Here is a 17,928-nt window from a genome sequence, read left to right on the forward strand (position 1 = left end):
GAGGGGAGGGTCCAGCTCCTTTTAAAATAGGGAGTGAGACAATGGAGCCCCCAGATTGTGGGGATGGAAGTTAGAGCAGCACATTGAGGCGCCTGTTCCCAAATCAGTCTCGTTTTCCAGCGCCCATTCTCCCGCGCCAAGGGGGGGCTGTTTTATGTGACAATGACACTTAATCTTTAGTCACTGATCCAAAACTTCTGCAGCGTGTGTGTCTGTGAGTGTGTGTGTGTGACAGTTTCAATCATCCACTGTATGTGTGTGTGGGGGGATTTAAATGGCTGATTGAACCCCCTCACACACTCCATGTAAGCTGCATATCAGCAACATTAAATTGTAGCCTGTGTGTGCGTGTCTGTGCGCGAGTGTGTTAATTGCATAATATCATTCTCTGCAGAAAACACAAATTCCTCTGCAGGCTTTCATTTTTATCCAAACTCATTTCTCTGCAGAAATACATTCTCCATATTCGTCACGGCTGCAGTCTGAAGAAAATATGACAAATCAGCTGATGCGCTGGATAAACTTTATAAAAATCCCAATTTATGTTTGGGATTAATGAAAGTGTGTTGCTGTTGTTTACATTTTCCCGGAAGACAAACCGAGAGCATTGTGCTCAGTGTTGTCCCACAAAGCTATTAATCCCTGCTGAAAATATGCGCCCCGCTATAACAACATGCTGATGCCCAGAATTTAAAAAGAAAACAATCGTTATTATGCCACTAATTTCATCCACTAATTATTCAGCGTGTTATAACCAGCTGGATACTTAAATATGTTATTAACAGGTGGATCTTAGTTAAAGAAAATACTAATTAAAAAATAAATAACAGACTGTCCTTGGTTGTCTCGTCCTCTTCAGAAATATTAGTTTGTAATTTAGTAGAATGTTTCCATTCCATGTGTATCGGTTGTAAACGAATTTAAACGTATGTATATATATATATATATCTATTGAGAAATATTTCTGCTTACGATTAGATGGTATTTTGTTATATTAATTTAACCTTATTAAGTAACGCTCATCTTTAGTTCACCCTCAGCTGCTCTTAACAAAATGTATTGTTAGAGAAGTTAACCACTAGCTCAGTATAATAATAATAATAATAATAATAATAATAATAATAATATAAGCGTAATAATAACAATAATGATAATAATAATAAAAGTCAAACAACATCGTATTCAGGAAACAAAACCAATAACACTTTAATATAGATTCTGTTCTTGTCACTACAAGAATACACATATACAAGCCATAAATAGGAATTACACAAATGATTGAAGAAATCCTGCGAGGCATTTTAAATTCATGTAGAACAATGCGCATGGAGGCAATTTTATTTTACAGCAAGTTTTATGTTTTGTCTTTGGGTCCATTCCTGAAGCCGACCGCTGAACAGATCTCGTCACATTATCATTATCATTTAAAATCATTATCATCATTACTATAATCATTGTCAACTCCCTTATTCTGAAAAAAATTAGGCTACTGACAAACTCGACAACTAAAACGGTGGCAAACATCAAAAAATATCTGAAATACATATTGTACACAAACTCTATATTTTTTCTTTACAAATGTACAAATCGGAGGGAGAGACAGTCCAGGTGGAGGCTGTGGGGAGTTTATGAAGAGTTCATGATCGGCCTGGAGTAGACGCCCTGATAGTAAGTCGTGTCAGGTATGGATGAAGAATCCAGTCCGGCTTTCCCTGCCATGGAGCCCATGGAAAGAGCCCCGGCCATCGGGGAGCCGTAGCCGGAGTAATGCATCACCTGCTCGTAAGTCTTTAGGTCCATTTTGTGGTGCTGCTGCTCCGACGACATGAGGTTATTGATGGAGAAGGGGTGGTTGAAGGAGTAGTGGTGCTCCGGCTTCAGGTGCGCCTCGTGCGCCAGGACCGAGTGATGCTGGGCCATGAGGTGCTGGCCCTGCGACACCGGGGAGGCGGTGGCGTGCTCCGGGCTCATCGCCTGGCTCGCCTTCATGTCCGACAGGGACCGCTTGTGCTCGCCGGAGGAGGAGTTGGAGTGCGGGGACTCGTTGCCGTTGCAGCTCTCGGAGCTGGAGGAGCCGCCGTCGCCTCCCTTGCGACCCGAGTCCTTCGTGGTTATCTTCTTGATGTCGCACTTGAAGCGCTTCTGCCTCCTCAGGTAGCAGCCGTTCTCAAACATGTTCCCGGAGTCCGGGTGCAGAGTCCAGAAGGAGCCCTTCCCCGGTTTATCCGGCGACCTGGGCACTTTGAGGAAACAGTCATTGAAGGACAAAGAGTGGCGGATGGAGTTCTGCCAGCGCTGCTGGTTCTGTCGGTAAAAAGGGAACAGGTCCATTATCCACTGGTAGATCTCGGCCAGTGTCAGCATCTTACTGGGAGACTGCTGGATGGCCATGGTGATGAGGGAGATGTAGGAGTACGGCGGTTTGGCGTGCGTGTAGCTCCTGCGGTAGGTCTTAGGGTCTCTGGACCTGTTGATGTTCGACTGTCCGTAAATGGGACTCATGGCGTTCATGGTGTTGTAGGATGTCAGGCCGTTCATGGACGAGGGCTGCGCCGTCATGGGGCTCATGCTGGGGCTCATGGCTGCGCTCATGGCCGTCATGCCCGCTGGGCCCATGCCGTTCATGGCACCGGTGCCCGGTGACATGCCGGTCATGGAGGGGCTCATGCCCGTGTTGACGTACGACATGTTCATGGAGTTTGCCGTCATGTTGGCACTGGTGCTCATGCCGGACATGCTCATGTAGGTGTTCATGGAGTTCATTCCCAGGCCCGCGTTCATGTTGCCAACCGAGGTGTAACACTGCCAGGGAGGGGAAAGAAGCAATCGTCAGTTTCATCCGGCACAGGCAAATAAATACAACTTAACACCAGAGTCATATTTCTTTCAAGCCCAATAAAACCAGATTATAATCATTATTTATAGCGCAACAATAATTCAATGATTGATTTCTAATGCGCACTGCTAGATCAACGCTGACCTGTACGCCTTTTGAACGAATTGGTTTGAGAATCAAAACAAAGTTACACATGTGTAATAATCTAAGATAATATTAGTTTAAATAATCCGCTAAATAATGTTGATGAAAATGTTGACACCTAACACGGCTGTTCACACAGCAAATAGCGAACACAAATATTTGAATCAATCTCCGTAAAAAACACACACACACAGACGCAAGCGCTCAATTTGGATGTTTGTCGGACGGAATAATCTGATTTACTAAAAAAAATTGGATTTGTGAAAATATAATCCCGGCGAAAAAAGTATTTCACCCCTGCCTTCCCTCCAACCCCCCGTCTACATGTCAAGCAACTTTGTTAGAATTGTGCACCGTGTCGGAGATGGGGGAGGATTTGGAGGCGCCTCAAGTCAATATTTGATCACAAGTTAATATTATCTCAGGGCTAATATTGAGTTGTATAAAATGGGATCGGCTTTAGACGGCGGGAGAGAGAGGGGAAAACAAGATATATTTAAGGTACCCACCTCGGGCTCTCCGTAGTAGCTGCTCCAGTCGGTGTGTTCGTGTCCTTCCATTTTAACCGCTCCAAGCATCATGGAGGAACGTTTCTTTCCCCACGAAGCGTCTCCCAGCTGAGGAAAAGCCAAAAAGTCTCTCTAATAGCAGGTGACTGGGGACCACTGGGCGTGTTTGGATCGTCTGCCGGCGTGTCCCGTCGTAGAGGACTGGCGCATGTGGTGTCTGCACGGAGCCAGCCGCTGCGATGCGTCTGTGCGGTGACTGGAGTTGAACTGACGCTCCGAGCAGCCTGTTAGCGCTGTGATATAGCTCTGTGCGCCAGGCAAGCCTCCAATCCCTACTTCTACGCCTTGGGCCCTATTTGAATAATCTCCTCGCACCTAGATGCGAGACTCCTCAAGCTTCACCCCCCCTCTCCTCCTACGCCTACTCCTCCTCCTCCTCCTCCACCACCCACCCCACCTCCTCTCAGAGCCACCCACCCACCGACACCAACCCCAATTGTACACCTGCGCTGCCTGAAAGGAACAGTTTCATATTAAAAGCGCCATTATAAACTAATCTCGTTGTATTTTAAAAAAGAAAGAAGAAAATAGAAAAGGATAGAGAAAATGGAGAGAGCCGTAAAAGGAATGTGTGGCGCTCTTCCTTTGGTGCGTCTTTCATTACGCACATCCTCAGTAAGCAGAGCCGGCTCATTCCACTTCGTCTGACCTCAAATCATAATCCACTTTTATGGCGTTCAAAGAAATGAGAGATCTATTTTTACACCGGGGACATAAAAACAATAATATTGTTACAACGTTTCAGAAGTGAAATGCGCACATTCACCTATAATCAGAAAGAGGTTGTATTTGGGCAAATACAAACATTGATTAGGCTAATAATTTATTACTGTTTATTATTACTCCGTCATGACTGTGCTGCTATAAATCCAGGCCCGCTCAGCTGTCTTTAAAAACATACTAGGCCCAGATTTACAGACGCTTGGGGAAATTGATCGCGTATAAGTGGGCCCTGCGTAAATTCATAGATGCAGTCCACCAGTGCTGCTCTGATCCATCCACATGATTTTAATAGTCATAGTTACATTATTAATAATAAAGGGATACCCAGAGGTGAGTTATGATCCTCACTTTGCTCCAGATATTTGAGATCTCCTGTCCTTCTCCTCTTGCTGCGCTCTCCACGTGTCCCACCGATAAATCGTGCGTAATTTCCCCAAATATTTTCACTGATATTTGCGACCAGGTGAGACTTTGTTGTACTTTACCAAACCTGGATGACCGCATTATTGTTTCTAAATGTTTTAATTAGTGTTGAATGGGCCAGACATAGCTTCAGAGCGCCCTCTCTCGGTTGTCGTCTCCAACTGGCTCTGCTGTCTCTGGCACAAAACGCAGCCCAAATTCTCGGATATTAAACGCCTGTGAGATATTTTTAAAATCGATGCAATAAGGGGAGATTGCCTCTGAATATTTTTGACAATAATTCAAATTATTTAAACCACAATAAACCACGTGTTTATGTGCTGAGCAGAACATAGTGGTTAAACCTTAATGGCGTCAATTTAGAGTGTGCGTAAAAGAGCGGAGGGAAGGAGTTCTATCCATATTAGCTTTGTGACGCTCTTTAAATAACACATCTTTATTTATTTTGATCTAGCCACACGGAATCACACTGTTGAGTCTGCTCCACACACTGTCTGTACAGTAGTATTTGTATGACACAAACATCTAGGTGAGGCTGCAGTCCGGTGCCAGCCACGTGTCAGTGGTTGTACATCTATTTGACTGCATATTTACGCAAGAGCATAACTATCAGTATAGAGCCCCATTAGTAAAGGCGAGTAAACCTGTCGTGTTGACGAGGGACTAACAGACTCTGCTTAACTTGGAAATGAGATCATGAGAAAAAAAAGCTGCGTGAGAGTGCGTGTGTGTTTGAGGATTGGGGATTGCACCGGCGGAGGCGGTCAAATCTGCGCTTTCTCCGCTGGACTCAGTCAACACCAATTTTATTCGAATCATTCAGAATTTAATAATGAATAAAAGGCATTAGAAAATAAACATAACTAATTATATATATTTTACGTGTAATCATAGATTTATATTTGTAGAGCTGTGCACGTATCAGGGATGCTGGGCATGTAGGCTTTTAAATATAAAAGGACAGCCATGAATAATGTATGAGAACTTCGCATTTAGAAATAAGGAATATTTGAATAAAATCAATTGCATGCACTGCAAGCAAGGTGCGTATCAAGTGTGTGAACATGACCAAGAATCTCCAAGTGGATGTTTAATGAAATCTTTACTGTTCCCAGTTTATGACCAAATAGATATAGGCTACAGTGTGTGTGTGTTTGTGTGTTAGTGTCTTCCAATAGGTCCATGATATGTTTTATCCCAACAAACAGGCACATACCCGCAGCTCTCTGAAATGGTCCTTGACCTGCTCGACATTATGTTCCTGAATGAGACATGTTGCTAATTCCATAGTTAATCATCAACCTGCCTCAGTGCTCTCACACGGGTGAAGGTCACATTTTGGATTTAGTGAAAAACAAAAAACTCCAGCGTGGCTCCATTTGCTCTATCACCCTATTTTGTGTGTATTTCATGTACATGCTCTGTAGTAGTGTGTGTGTGTAACAATACACTCTGTGCTCCAGTTGCCATAGGTGGCGTGGGGAGTCTTGCAGAACCAATGACTGCCCTGATTATTACCTCTGCACATGGGGTGCTTGAAAGTTGGGCAACAGCTCTCCTGGGCAACAGAGGGACATCAGTCATTGTCGGTTTCACAATATCTCAACTGGGTCACATTTTCTAAAGAGCTGAAACATGACTCCTTTGTCAATTCTGTTTGGCTTGTCATTAATGATAAATCATCGTCAAGTATGAGTAACAAAGAACGGTTATTTTCCACTTTTAAAATGTGCCATGATTCAATTGCTATTTAGTTCTTTTCACATAAGATAACAGACACCAACACATTAAGTGTGTGAGCAGAGGAGAGGTTGAAGATGTCGGGAGCATGGCCTTCATGAGATGATATCTGAACTAAATAATTATTATAAATAACACTATTTAAATTTGCCTTATTGCAACAACAGATTTTCTTAAATGTGCAACAGCAGCAGCCAGTGATTCTCTGGGGTTTAAACGTCACACATCCACCTACATTGAATTATACCCAGATTTAACCGTGCAGGCCTGTTACTGAAGGACAAAATGGTAAGGTTGCATTACTGCAACTGTAATGAAGTGTAAATAGACGTCAAACGAACAGCAGCAGCATTTTAGGAAACAATGTTTTGAATGAGATTTATTTCATTATCTATTAAATGTGATTGAAAACCATATCCACATGTTACACAGATAACAAATAAATAAATTAAAATAAAACAATGGCGCTGAGCATGGCTGAATAAATGTAACTTAAACAACACTTCAACCAGAGTACAATTAACTTTTAGCTATAATTCTTTGGCTGATACTTTTCTCAGTAATTTTATAATACTTGCAATACAACATATATATTTATCTCCCAGGTTAGCACTGGTTTATATTCAGCCCTTCCAATGACCTCCTTGATTCTGATGTTATTCACCTTTGGTTTTCACAAAATAAGATCTCATTTCTCAGAAAAGTGTTTCTCCATATACAATTCTCGATCTCAATGCAAATCAAAAGGATCTTGTGTTTTGATTACAGTCGTATGACGGTGAAACATAAACATCTGGTCAAATTCAGGCTTTTATTGTTTTTTATGTCTGTATTTTTTAGTCTGAAGTGTGTGAACTGACAAATCTGTCTTTTTTCAAGACTTCATCACATTAACTGCAGCGTTGTGCTTGTAGATGTCTCTCGAGCACCAACGCAACATGGGCAACACAAACTGCTGCTTCATTCACTGTTGATCATTGTGTTCCCAGCTCATGCCTTCACAGCCCGGTGTGAACACGGGAAATGAGAGCAGAACTGTATTTGCTTGTATTTAAAAGAATGAGTCACACGCAGGCACAGTGTCTTCTTGTGAAGTTGACATATTAGCAGTGTGTGTGTGTGTGTGTGTGTGTGTCCTATGCATCTCTACTTCCACTTTGCTGACCATTTAGCCTCCATGATGATCAGTGTTACATTTCACACTCTCAGGCGTCACCCTTCACTGGTTATGATAGGGACGAAACGCCAAGTGTTGAAAGTTTAATGAGTCATTTAAAGAAGTGATAGCACAACGCCTGCATGAGCTCGGTCCCTATATTGACACCAATGCGACTGTAGTTGTGTGCTGCAAATGCGGGCGGCCGAGGGTCCGGGTGCAGGGGGATGGAGGCAGGTTGTTCCCTCGCTCTGTGAGGAAGGCGGAACTCTTCGGACATTCCTTCAAACACCCAGGAGTTGTTGGCAAGAATGTGTTAACTTTAAGTTTCAACTTTCAAAGTAAGACCCCCGTTTCTCCCTCTGAATTTGAAGATTCCCCTTTTTTTTGTGCTTTTGTATCCATCTCAATGCTCCAAGTCACACACACACACGCACAAAGCACAGGGCAAAGGGGTTAAGCATGTTATTCATCAAAATAAAATTAATAACTGGAGTAGTATTCCTCTTAGAAAGTGCTGGAAAAAAAACTGTTTGCTGCCAACTCGCCTGTGGTGACAGTAAACATTCCAGAGCCGGGCTGGAGTTTGGACTTGCCATTATCTGCCACAGCTGTGACAACGCCTGTTGGCCGCAGGTTTGTGGCTGGCCACGCTGTGTTTACCTGGAAATGAATCTGAAAAGCGGCTGGACTGGGAAGGCACACAACCCAGCTAAATAAAAGTGAGAGTGGGCCATTGCAGCGAGGGGCAGTGGGAGGGAGTCCAAAGTTATTGCACTGGCCCCAGTGGGTCAGGGCGCAAACACAGGCGTAAACGCACTAAGGATATCCTCAAATACGCACCTTTTGATATTGAGAGGAATGCGGTGTGGGAATGCCATTCGATATGTTTTATGTTGACTGTATCCAGGCCGCTGCAGATCCAATATTCGTCCCTTGTCATGTTAAAGGAGCCTATGTTGACCGCTGCCCTTCATTTATCAAACAGGGTGACAGTTTATCTATTGGACCACAGGAGTAGAGGGAGGACGTTGGGATCCACAGCGATCGGATCAACAGATCGGATGACACCAAAGAATGTATGTGCCTTAAAGTAGAGGCTTTATTAAGTTTTAAATTCTATAATAAAAAGTATAACTCCTAATCTTTTTCCATGAGGGGCTTTTAAATAACAAAGAGCTTTATTACTTATCAATAAATCATTGGAAAAAAGCTTAATGGAACAATAATAACCACTGAGACCTTATATACATTATTACCACAAGAATTGATGGCTTATTTGAAATGTAAAGACAAATGAGGATGTATTAATGGATTACCAGTATTTATAACAGCATGGACAACAAACTAAACTGAAAAACACCTGCCCAACGCTACATTACATTACATTACATTACAATACAATACATTTCATTTAGCTGAAGTTTTATCAAAAGCGACTAACAATAAGTGCATTCAACCATGAGGGGTACAAACCCAGATCAACAAGAATCACATAAGTAAATTTACTTCCAAAAAGCAAAACTAAGAAGTGTAAGTGCCATATAAGTGCAACTAATTATTATTATTGTATTTATTTTATTATTTCATTTTACTTTTTTAACCAAAGGGTAGTCGGAGGAGATGTGTTGTTAGTCTGCAGCTGAAGATGTGGAGACCTACTGCCGTCCTGAGGTCAATTGGGAGCTTGTTCCACCATTTAGGAGCCTGGACAGCTGTGGTTTTGTGAGGCAGCAGCAAGCCGATTGGCAACGTGAGGTTTCCAAATCCTGGCAACCCAAAAGGTATTCAATTAAAGGACATAGGATGATCTGAAATTATTTTTTTAATCATTCATAAAGCTAGAATGGCTTCAGCCTTTTAAAATGGCGCTATATGTGAAAGTATTGCTCAATTGTAAGGTGAGTGAGATACCCCGACTCTTTCATGGTTCATCTCCTGTGCCGCGGCCCCTCGTCACCGCTGTCTGAACTTTACAGCCAACATGGACGGGTTGTGTATTAGAGCCTGAAGATTTAATATCACCAAATCAGCACATTGTTATTCATTAGTGGACCAACTGCAGAGTCAATACACATTTAATCACAGACTGGAGGCAATTAAAACAGGAGGGGGGCCAGTGGTGCTATGTTAATTAAAGCGCCGGGCTCCCATGGGAAGCTCCGTGTTGAAAATATCACTACAATCGAGCCCACGCCATAATCCACGATGAGCCATCGCCGTTTACTCTCGACCGCCGGGCTGTCAGGTCCCTGTCAGCGCGGACAGGAGAACAAAGCAGGACTGATGATTAAAAATGTGTGTATCAGTGATGGTCGTCCTAATCCTAATTAGCTCAAACATGAGGGTAAAACACCAACATCCTTTCCACGTCAGCTAGGATAATTAATCAACTAGTGTGATCTCGTTTTGAATCGACACAAGGGTATGAAATATAGGTTAAGTCAATCCAAATCTTCTTCGGATCATCACAATGGTCAATTTCCCCAAATGTGCTGGGAGAGGCCTCTTGAGAAACGCACACACACGCGCGCACACACACACACACACGCGCACACACACACACACACACACACACACACACACACACATCTCAGTTCTACATCTGAGCGAGGCTTTCGGTCCATTTCCTTTTTCCATCAGTCACTCAGTGAGCGAGCGAGTGAGGTTCATATCTGCTGCCGTCTTATCTGTATTCCGGGCTGATGGGGAAATTCAAGTTTGGGATTACCTCTGACTGCTGACCCAGACCCATCTCAGACAACCGGGCCTGCACGTCCATCATCATCACGCTTCAGAGCCCCGGTGCAACCGAATCCTACACCCTCCTGAGCAGACTGCGGCCATGCGCCGGTTTAAATCCCAGAGTCTGATTCTATGTCTAAGTGTCTTTGTTTTGTATGTGCTAGGACAGAATTGAAAGCTGATAGAGGACTTTACGTTTAAAGGTCGAGAATATAGCGTGTCCTCTTCCGTCACTCTCCTTCCTGTAAAGGCTGAGGGCCCATCCATATGCAGATGGCTAATTTGTAGTGTTTTCACGGGAGCCTGGAGGGGGCCGACAACTCATGAAGAGGGCTGAAAAGGAGCTACCTACACGTCACCCCAGGGGCCTGCTGGTAAAGCCTGCCCTACCAGAGCAACAACATAAGTGTCCAATCTGTGTTTGCTTACCCGTGGACGCCGGTGGCTGAGTCCTGGCCAGGGGCCCGTAAATTGTGCCCTTTTTTTTTACAGGCCCTGACAGCTAACAGACTATTGGGAACAGGGGCCCAATGACACAGCCACTCAACAGATTAGCACCTCATCAGCCTCCTGCGGCTCCGAGCAAATACGGCCCCTGCCTCTTTAAAGGGACAATGGGGCCACCCCAGCTAAACAGCACCCCGCCAAGACAGCCCCCCACCCTCCTCCAGCCACAAAACTTCCTGGTCTGCTCTTTCTCCGGGGGCCACAGCTGCATCAAGGGGTCCTTTCCCCGGTCTCCCCCGGGCCCACCCCGACCAGATGTGTGTGTATCAGGTGAGCAAATATTGCCACTTGCCTGAGAGTTCAATGGCCAGTGTTTTCAGGAGGGTGCGTATTGCGCCTGCCTGCTTTGCAACAGGGGTGCATGTGGCTTCACACAGCAACGGGTGCACAGAGCGGGTCAGGGGAATTCTCCAGGCACAGCTGGGGGCAGCAAATCAAACATACCTATATGGCTCATTTGCATTTTCCCAGACTGGGAAACCGTTCTCAGCTTTCATTTCCACCCTCCACAGCTTTTACAACAAGACAGCGACTCGGTGTCACCGGGCAGCCACCACACACGCAGATTTGACCTTTTATTCCCCTGCAATTCACATTGTATAACCCTGACTTAAAAACACATATAATATTAAGCCTTATTAATCTCTCCATCAACAAATACACTGACACAACTAGAATGGTATAGAGCAGATACCTACATTTCACACACTCATAGATAACAGCTCTTGAAATTGAGGAAAATGTCGAAAAACCTCTGATCCCGCAATGTTAAATAAAAGTCTTGAATCTGTCCCCTGATGCAAATCCACACTGAAGTTGTGTGGTTTCTTTCCGGACCCATACCACACCATTCCACCAAGTTCCGGGGAAATCAGTTGCGTTGTTTTTTGTGTTATCTTGCTTACAAAACAACCATCAAACGGACAGGGGTGGAAACTCCCTACAAATGGAACCATAACTCCGATCACCATTAGGTTATATAAGTAAACATGCAGGGGCATTGAAAGCTGAGCTTGTCATCCACTCATGTGTCGTGTTTTGGACTCTTTGTCTCCAGTGCACACATTAAAGGTGTAAACGCCCTCTGAGGTTGGACTCACGTGTCATCCAGGTCATAATGTGGAAAACCCAGACCGGGAAAATACACGGTGTGCTGTGAGATTGTATTAGAGATTGGAGATAGCGTGTTTCTCTGTACTCGTGTCCTTTGTCAAGGACACAGGAAGAAAAAGTAAAACAGTGTGGGCTACAGTTGGTTACAGGCAGACGGCAGTGAACTGATAAAACATGGTTGTGTTTTTCTTTGTCGTTTTAGTTTGGAACACGCATCTTAAGAAATTGCTCGGCAGCTCCCTTGATTCCAGGCAAACATTCACTGTGAGCGTAGAATAATAGTCAATCAAATGAATCCCTGTTTACTGGTCAAGCCTGAGAGGCAGCATTGTGGAGGATGAAAGGCCACCAGCTGAATGCCACACCAACAAGCCACTCACAGAAAGGCCGGGCCCACGGCTACAGAGAACAGGATCAGCTTAGGTAAAGGCTACGGGCCTGCGGACGCAGCCAGCTGTGTATTGGGTCAGGAGAGGCGGTGTCAGCGCGGACTGAGGACCACCTTGATCCCCGCTGGAAGTCAAACACAAGTGTGGGTAGCCGTGTCCTGGGAGGCCTCTGCCGCCGTCACAGTGAAATGACACTGGCCCAGAAAACAAACAAGATCTCCCTCCATCTCTCTCCCCCAAGCCCAGGCCAGCCTTGTCCGGCTGATGGGTTTTTTTCTGTTGTTCTGTTTGTTTGCTTGTTTGGTCTGTAGCCCATGGATACCCAGCATGGGCGCAGAGAGAGGAGAAGCGGAGGAATGGAGGACGCGGAGGAGAGAGGAGAGGCAAGGAGGTGGCGGGGACGGTGGTGGTGGACGAGCGTGCACGACACACACAACAGACCTCCCCTTGAGGTGACGAGAGACCTGCCGAGAAGCCACCAGGCAAAGCTCCTCGACAAATATACACATGAGCTCAGGATCAGGGCCACAAAGACAGATCGCTGTCTCCGCTTCAAACAGATGTTATTTCTGACACACGTCGGAATAGCTCAGTGTTAATACATGTAAATAACCCCGACAACTGGTTTCAGAGCTCACCCTCTTATTGAAGAGAAAACCTTTGGTATTCAGGTATTGACACAAGTCATTTCAAAATGTGGTGAAGTAAAACACATACTATATTATGATATTTATTTTCATATAGTGGTAACCCACCTTAAGATAATCAAATGTTGTACCAGACACACCGAGCTCTCCCACAATTTCAGTGGGTGAACCTACAGTGAGTGACATCTTCTGGCAGCATGGAGAATTGCTTCCTTCATGGAAACAGCACGATGAGGAGTCATGGGCCCATATGAATATACAAGTACATATATATACAATTCAGATTGTGTCTTTGGCTCAACCAACCAGCACAGGGCATCATTCGTCCCAGAAGCCGACCACTTTGAGGTTGGTAAATGAGAAAAAACACTTAATCTCAAATCTCGATTGAAATATCTGTATTTCAATCGTTTAGTGTATTTATTCATTATTATAGCCTTTTATAATTTGTAATGACATTCAGTATTTTTTAAGAAATTTAACTTTTAGCTCAATGCAGCTGAACAGTGGTGTTTTATTGTATTATCGTTTCAGTGGATGTTTATCAGTGCATCTCTGTGTCTCTCGTCTTTTAATTGTCCGAAACTAAATTGGCTGCAGGATTAATAACGTTGTATTGTGTGGCATTGTAAGAAATGTTTTGTAAAAGTTTAAAGGTACCCTCTTGACATGCTTTATGTATAAAGGTTTAATCTGCATTAGATTGTAACAAATCTAATGCACAACCCTATTTGTGTCTGACATCGATTCTTCCTCCAATAAAAGGGTTTTACCTCCAACTACAGATACTCGATGTTTCCAACTACATTGAAAAGTACATTTTCAGTGCAGGTGTAATGGAGGCTTCGAGATTCTGTCCATCCTCAGAGAGGGATCCCTGGCTTGGTTCCCTCCTTGAAGGTTCTGTGTTTTTGCTCTGTTAAAATGTTGATGTGTTTTTTTTGTCCCCCTAGTCAAAAAAGTTAAGGCCAGAGGACGTCACACCTTTGGTTTGTTAAGCTCTATGAGGCAAACTGTGATTTGTGAATAATGGCTGTCATATAAAATTGGATTTGATTTGATTTGAAAGAGTCAAACTAAACATCTTTCTGCGAAAATAAAGATCAAACATGCAAATAAACTAAAAATAATTAAAAAAAATAATTTCAGAGAGTTGAGGACTTTGAACAGTTCTCTCCACTTAAATGAAATATTGGCTTGCGTGAAATTACACAGCATTAAACATGTTTGAAATATGTTACGTAAGGTTTAAACTACTTCATCCCACCAGAGGAGGGAGACATTGCTCCTCATTTCCTCAGCTCGGGAACTTCCTGAATTAAAACCCCTTTTTCTTGTGGTGTCCTTAAACCTGACTAACACCAGTCACACTCAAATATTTTATGGAGGAAAGATTAGATCGGATTTAGCTGAATGTGAGAGGATTGACCCGATCAACTCTCCATTAGTGCTGCTGTGTCTGTGCCCGTCCAGTCAAAACTGTCTCCGGGGTTAATGGGGGACATGTGGCTTGAGGACGGTCCACATCTTGAAATCATTCGGACTAACAGACACAGGAGAGTACTATCAAATATCTTTAAAGGGGAACTTCAGCTTCTCATCAGTGGCTGGTGGCAAGCACAATAAGGCTATAGCTTGTTAACAGTGGTTTCTCTGTATCTGCAGTAAATACAGCGAAGGACTCAAGGAGGGCACACTTCAAAGATTTCCCTGAATCAATGACAGCCATCTTTAAACTGTCCCCTCAGACAATAGGCCCATTCAGAAGTACAGTCCAGGAACGAGACCCTTTTATTCATACGGCTGGAGCCCAGCGCACGTTGGATACACAAAGGGATTCCGTGATGGCATTTGTCACGGGCTGATTTCAAAGTCGTCCACAAAGCCCCACATCACCGCCACCCTCTTTAACTATGTCATTACTCCCTTGTGGCGAGCGGCTGGCTCTGCAGACCGCTCGGTGTGGTGCAACAATCACATCCAGCTGCTGAGAATGGGATCTGACACGTGAAACCACTACACGCACACACATACACGCACACACACACCATTATGCAACATAGACAAGCGCTACAAGCCCCGGCTGCTTGTGCATGCGTGCCGGGGCAATGAAATCCACATTCTGGAGGAGCGTGAACAGGAAGACGGGAAGAGGACTTTCATTGACAAGTTAAGACGTTGTTTTTTTTTTTATTCCATTGGTATGAACTGAAATGTACAAAACACTGACACCTGCCAATCCAGCGGCAACGAAGACAGGGAGAAGGACAACAGGAAAGAGGAATGTACTCCCAAAACACGCCAATAAAGCAAACTGTAAAACTGTAGCACTATAAACTCCCATGTGAACCGAACTGTACTCATACTGAACTTTCTACCATGTCTGCTGTCTAGACGGGGTTGGGGGGGGGGGGGGGGCGGGGGGGGAATGGTCCAGACATCATAATAAACAAGACAATGGACACCAATATCCTGTTCCATGTGAAAACTTAGATTGGCTTGTGTGTGGCGTGGCAACGTTTCAGAAAAAACACTTACAGTATATGTTCAGAAAGGATTCAGATCACCTCACTGATTTCCTTACTCATCACCTCAACCAAGGAGGTTGTGTTTTTGTTCCGCATTTGTTTGTTAGTTAACCGGATTATGCAAAATCTACAGAACCAACCGAACGTCTCAAAGAGGAACCTATTCCATTTTGATGCAGCTCTGGATCAAGATATGTATGTTAACTTAACTTTCTTTATTAAAATTGTGAGATTTTCAACATTTTTTCCTGGATTTTCTCAGGAAGCATTCGTGGATCTTGCCTACATTTGTTTTATGTGTTATGTAGTGTGTGAAATATGCTCTATTGAGTTGCGTATTAAATGCATAGATCTCTGCTTTGCTTTGGTATTGTCAGTGTTGAGAGTAGAATGATATGACGATGACATTTAAAATTTAAATAACTTCAGCATTACAGATATTTATTTTGTTGCCTTTTTTATTCTGTTTGTCACCTCATTCTGACTTAAAGCTGCTACAACAAGTGCATCTCTCAAGTATAATAAAGTTGATGTTTTTTTATCATACCTTATCTTATCCTACAGCTGCAACAAAAGAAAACAATACTGACTGAGATAAATAGTTTGAAAAACGAACAGCTTCTGTGAACATGATTGGTCAGGGTCAGGAAAGTTGATCAAACTTACACACTAAGAACAGATCTGGATGTAATGGTGAAAACACCTGATGGGATGTACACGGGGACCAATGCTGTGTGAGCTGCATCAACTTCCTTTGACTCTTTGCACCTCGATATCCGTAGCATCGAATAGTGTTTCCTATTCATTTGCCACGCTCCGTGGTAAGATAGTGCAAAAACCGACCACATTTACTAAATACATTAAAAAAACAAACAACATACAAATACATGGGATGGTTCCAGTTTCATGCCGAAGGACAGTCTCACAAACGACTCGTACGCGAGAGCCGACCCGAGCGCGTTTGATTCTCAGGCTGTAAATCCCTTGTGAAAAGTGCCCTCCTCTCCTGGGGAAGGATCTCGCTCTGAACTCGTCTGTCACACACTGAACATAAGAGCCATGACCCTTACTCAAAATGCATCTAAATCCTATGTACACTCACTCAACGTTCACATTGCATATTTTGGCTTGTGGAGGAAAAAAACCATGGAATGTTTTGATGTTGTGCAAAAAGGAGGAGAGAACATCTTTCTCTCCTTTCGTTGAATGGGTTTCTGCGGCCTGCGTCCCCACCTGCCTGCTTCTTGTAGCGGAGCAGGGTTTTCCCCAACTTTCAAAGCCTGCGGAGCGGAACTCTCCGTCTGATTGGCTTCCCTCTGTTTCCACAACAAACAGTCCAGGAGGGGGAAATCCGGCGCTCCCTTAAGCTTCATGCAAATAAAGTCCCTGTGACAAGCCTTTCTACTTTGACACATGCTGTGTAGTAAGTCCCCCGAGCCCCTAGGGGTCTTCTTCCATGTCGTCCAGGTTGGGAGCCATGATGAAGTGTTTGGGGTGAAGGAGGCTGTGCTCGTCGGAGTACTCCTCCCAGCGCGCGTCGTCGCTCTCGTGGGTGATGTAGCGTTCGCCGCGTCGCGTCTCAAACTCCCTGAGGTCCAGCCACGTCTGATAGTCCTGAGGGAACGAGACATGGACTTTTAAATGAAGTCACTATGTGGTTTGTGTTACTGGGTTACTGAACCCCAGCTTTTAAGCCAGACACACCTTATATTATATGTTGTTCTCAGAATAAATGTGTCTTTGGAGTTGCTCTTTTTATTGGGGAAAAAAATCCGTTGCAGACAACTTCAAATTGTATTTTGTTATATAACATAAGAGTGTGTCATAGTTACTGGGAAACAAGACCCATGTTGGACTTTCTGAGCCTTCACAATGTCAGAGCGTGTATTAAAAGATCTGAGCTCAATTCTGACATTAATGGATTTTCTTAATCCTGTTGGTTTTCCATTTTGTTCTTATAAATTAAATTGGGGTAATTTGTTCAAAATTATTGACCAACATTTCCCATAATGCTGTGGGGAATGCAAGCAGGAAGTATAATGTTACAAAGGAGTCAATGAGAAGATAAATAGAGAGAGAGAGATAGATAGAGAGAGAGATAGAGAGATAGAGAGATAGATAGATAGATAGATAGATAGATAGATAGATAGATAGATAGATAGATAGATAGATAGAGAGAGAGAGAGAGAGAGAGAGAGAGATAGATGATAGATAGATAGATAGATAGATAGATAGATAGATAGATAGATAGATAGATAGATAGATAGATAGATAGAGAGAGAGAGAGAGAGAGAGAGAGAGAGAGAGAGATAGATAGATAGATAGATAGATAGATAGATAGATAGATAGATAGATAGATAGATAGATAGATAGATAGATAGATAGATAGATAGATAGATAGATAGATA

The 17,928-nt window shown here is 43.6% G+C and overlaps 2 protein-coding genes and 1 long non-coding RNA gene across 4 annotated transcripts in view; all 3 read right to left on the reverse strand.

The window, feature by feature from the left end:
• Positions 1 to 1,181: 1,181 nt before the first annotated feature.
• foxa2 (forkhead box A2) lies at positions 1,182 to 3,845 on the reverse strand. Its single transcript, XM_062397580.1, has 2 exons — positions 3,490 to 3,845; positions 1,182 to 2,802 (listed from the first exon to the last, which is right to left on the reverse strand). The coding sequence occupies exons 1-2, from the start codon at positions 3,559 to 3,561 to the stop codon at positions 1,627 to 1,629; spliced, it is 1,248 nt and encodes a 415-aa protein (XP_062253564.1). The 5' UTR covers positions 3,562 to 3,845; the 3' UTR covers positions 1,182 to 1,626.
• A 4,905-nt stretch (positions 3,846 to 8,750) lies between these two features.
• On the reverse strand, positions 8,751 to 11,133 carry LOC133961458 (uncharacterized). Its single transcript, XR_009922012.1, has 3 exons — positions 10,766 to 11,133; positions 9,506 to 9,598; positions 8,751 to 9,360 (listed from the first exon to the last, which is right to left on the reverse strand). It is a non-coding gene; the product is annotated as an uncharacterized LOC133961458 (long non-coding RNA).
• Positions 11,134 to 15,162: 4,029 nt separating this feature from the next.
• Positions 15,163 to 17,928, reverse strand: part of prkd3 (protein kinase D3) — a 43,933-nt gene continuing 41,167 nt past the window's right edge. For both annotated transcript variants that reach the window (XM_062397787.1, XM_062397786.1), the window contains exon 19: positions 15,163 to 17,134. In XM_062397787.1, coding sequence (XP_062253771.1) covers positions 16,961 to 17,134 — 174 coding nt within the window. In that variant the 3' untranslated portion in view covers positions 15,163 to 16,960. The remainder of the gene's footprint in view (positions 17,135 to 17,928) is intronic.

This window comes from Platichthys flesus, chromosome 10, assembly GCF_949316205.1.
Source record: "Platichthys flesus chromosome 10, fPlaFle2.1, whole genome shotgun sequence".
Taxonomy (NCBI): Eukaryota; Metazoa; Chordata; class Actinopteri; order Pleuronectiformes; family Pleuronectidae; genus Platichthys; species Platichthys flesus.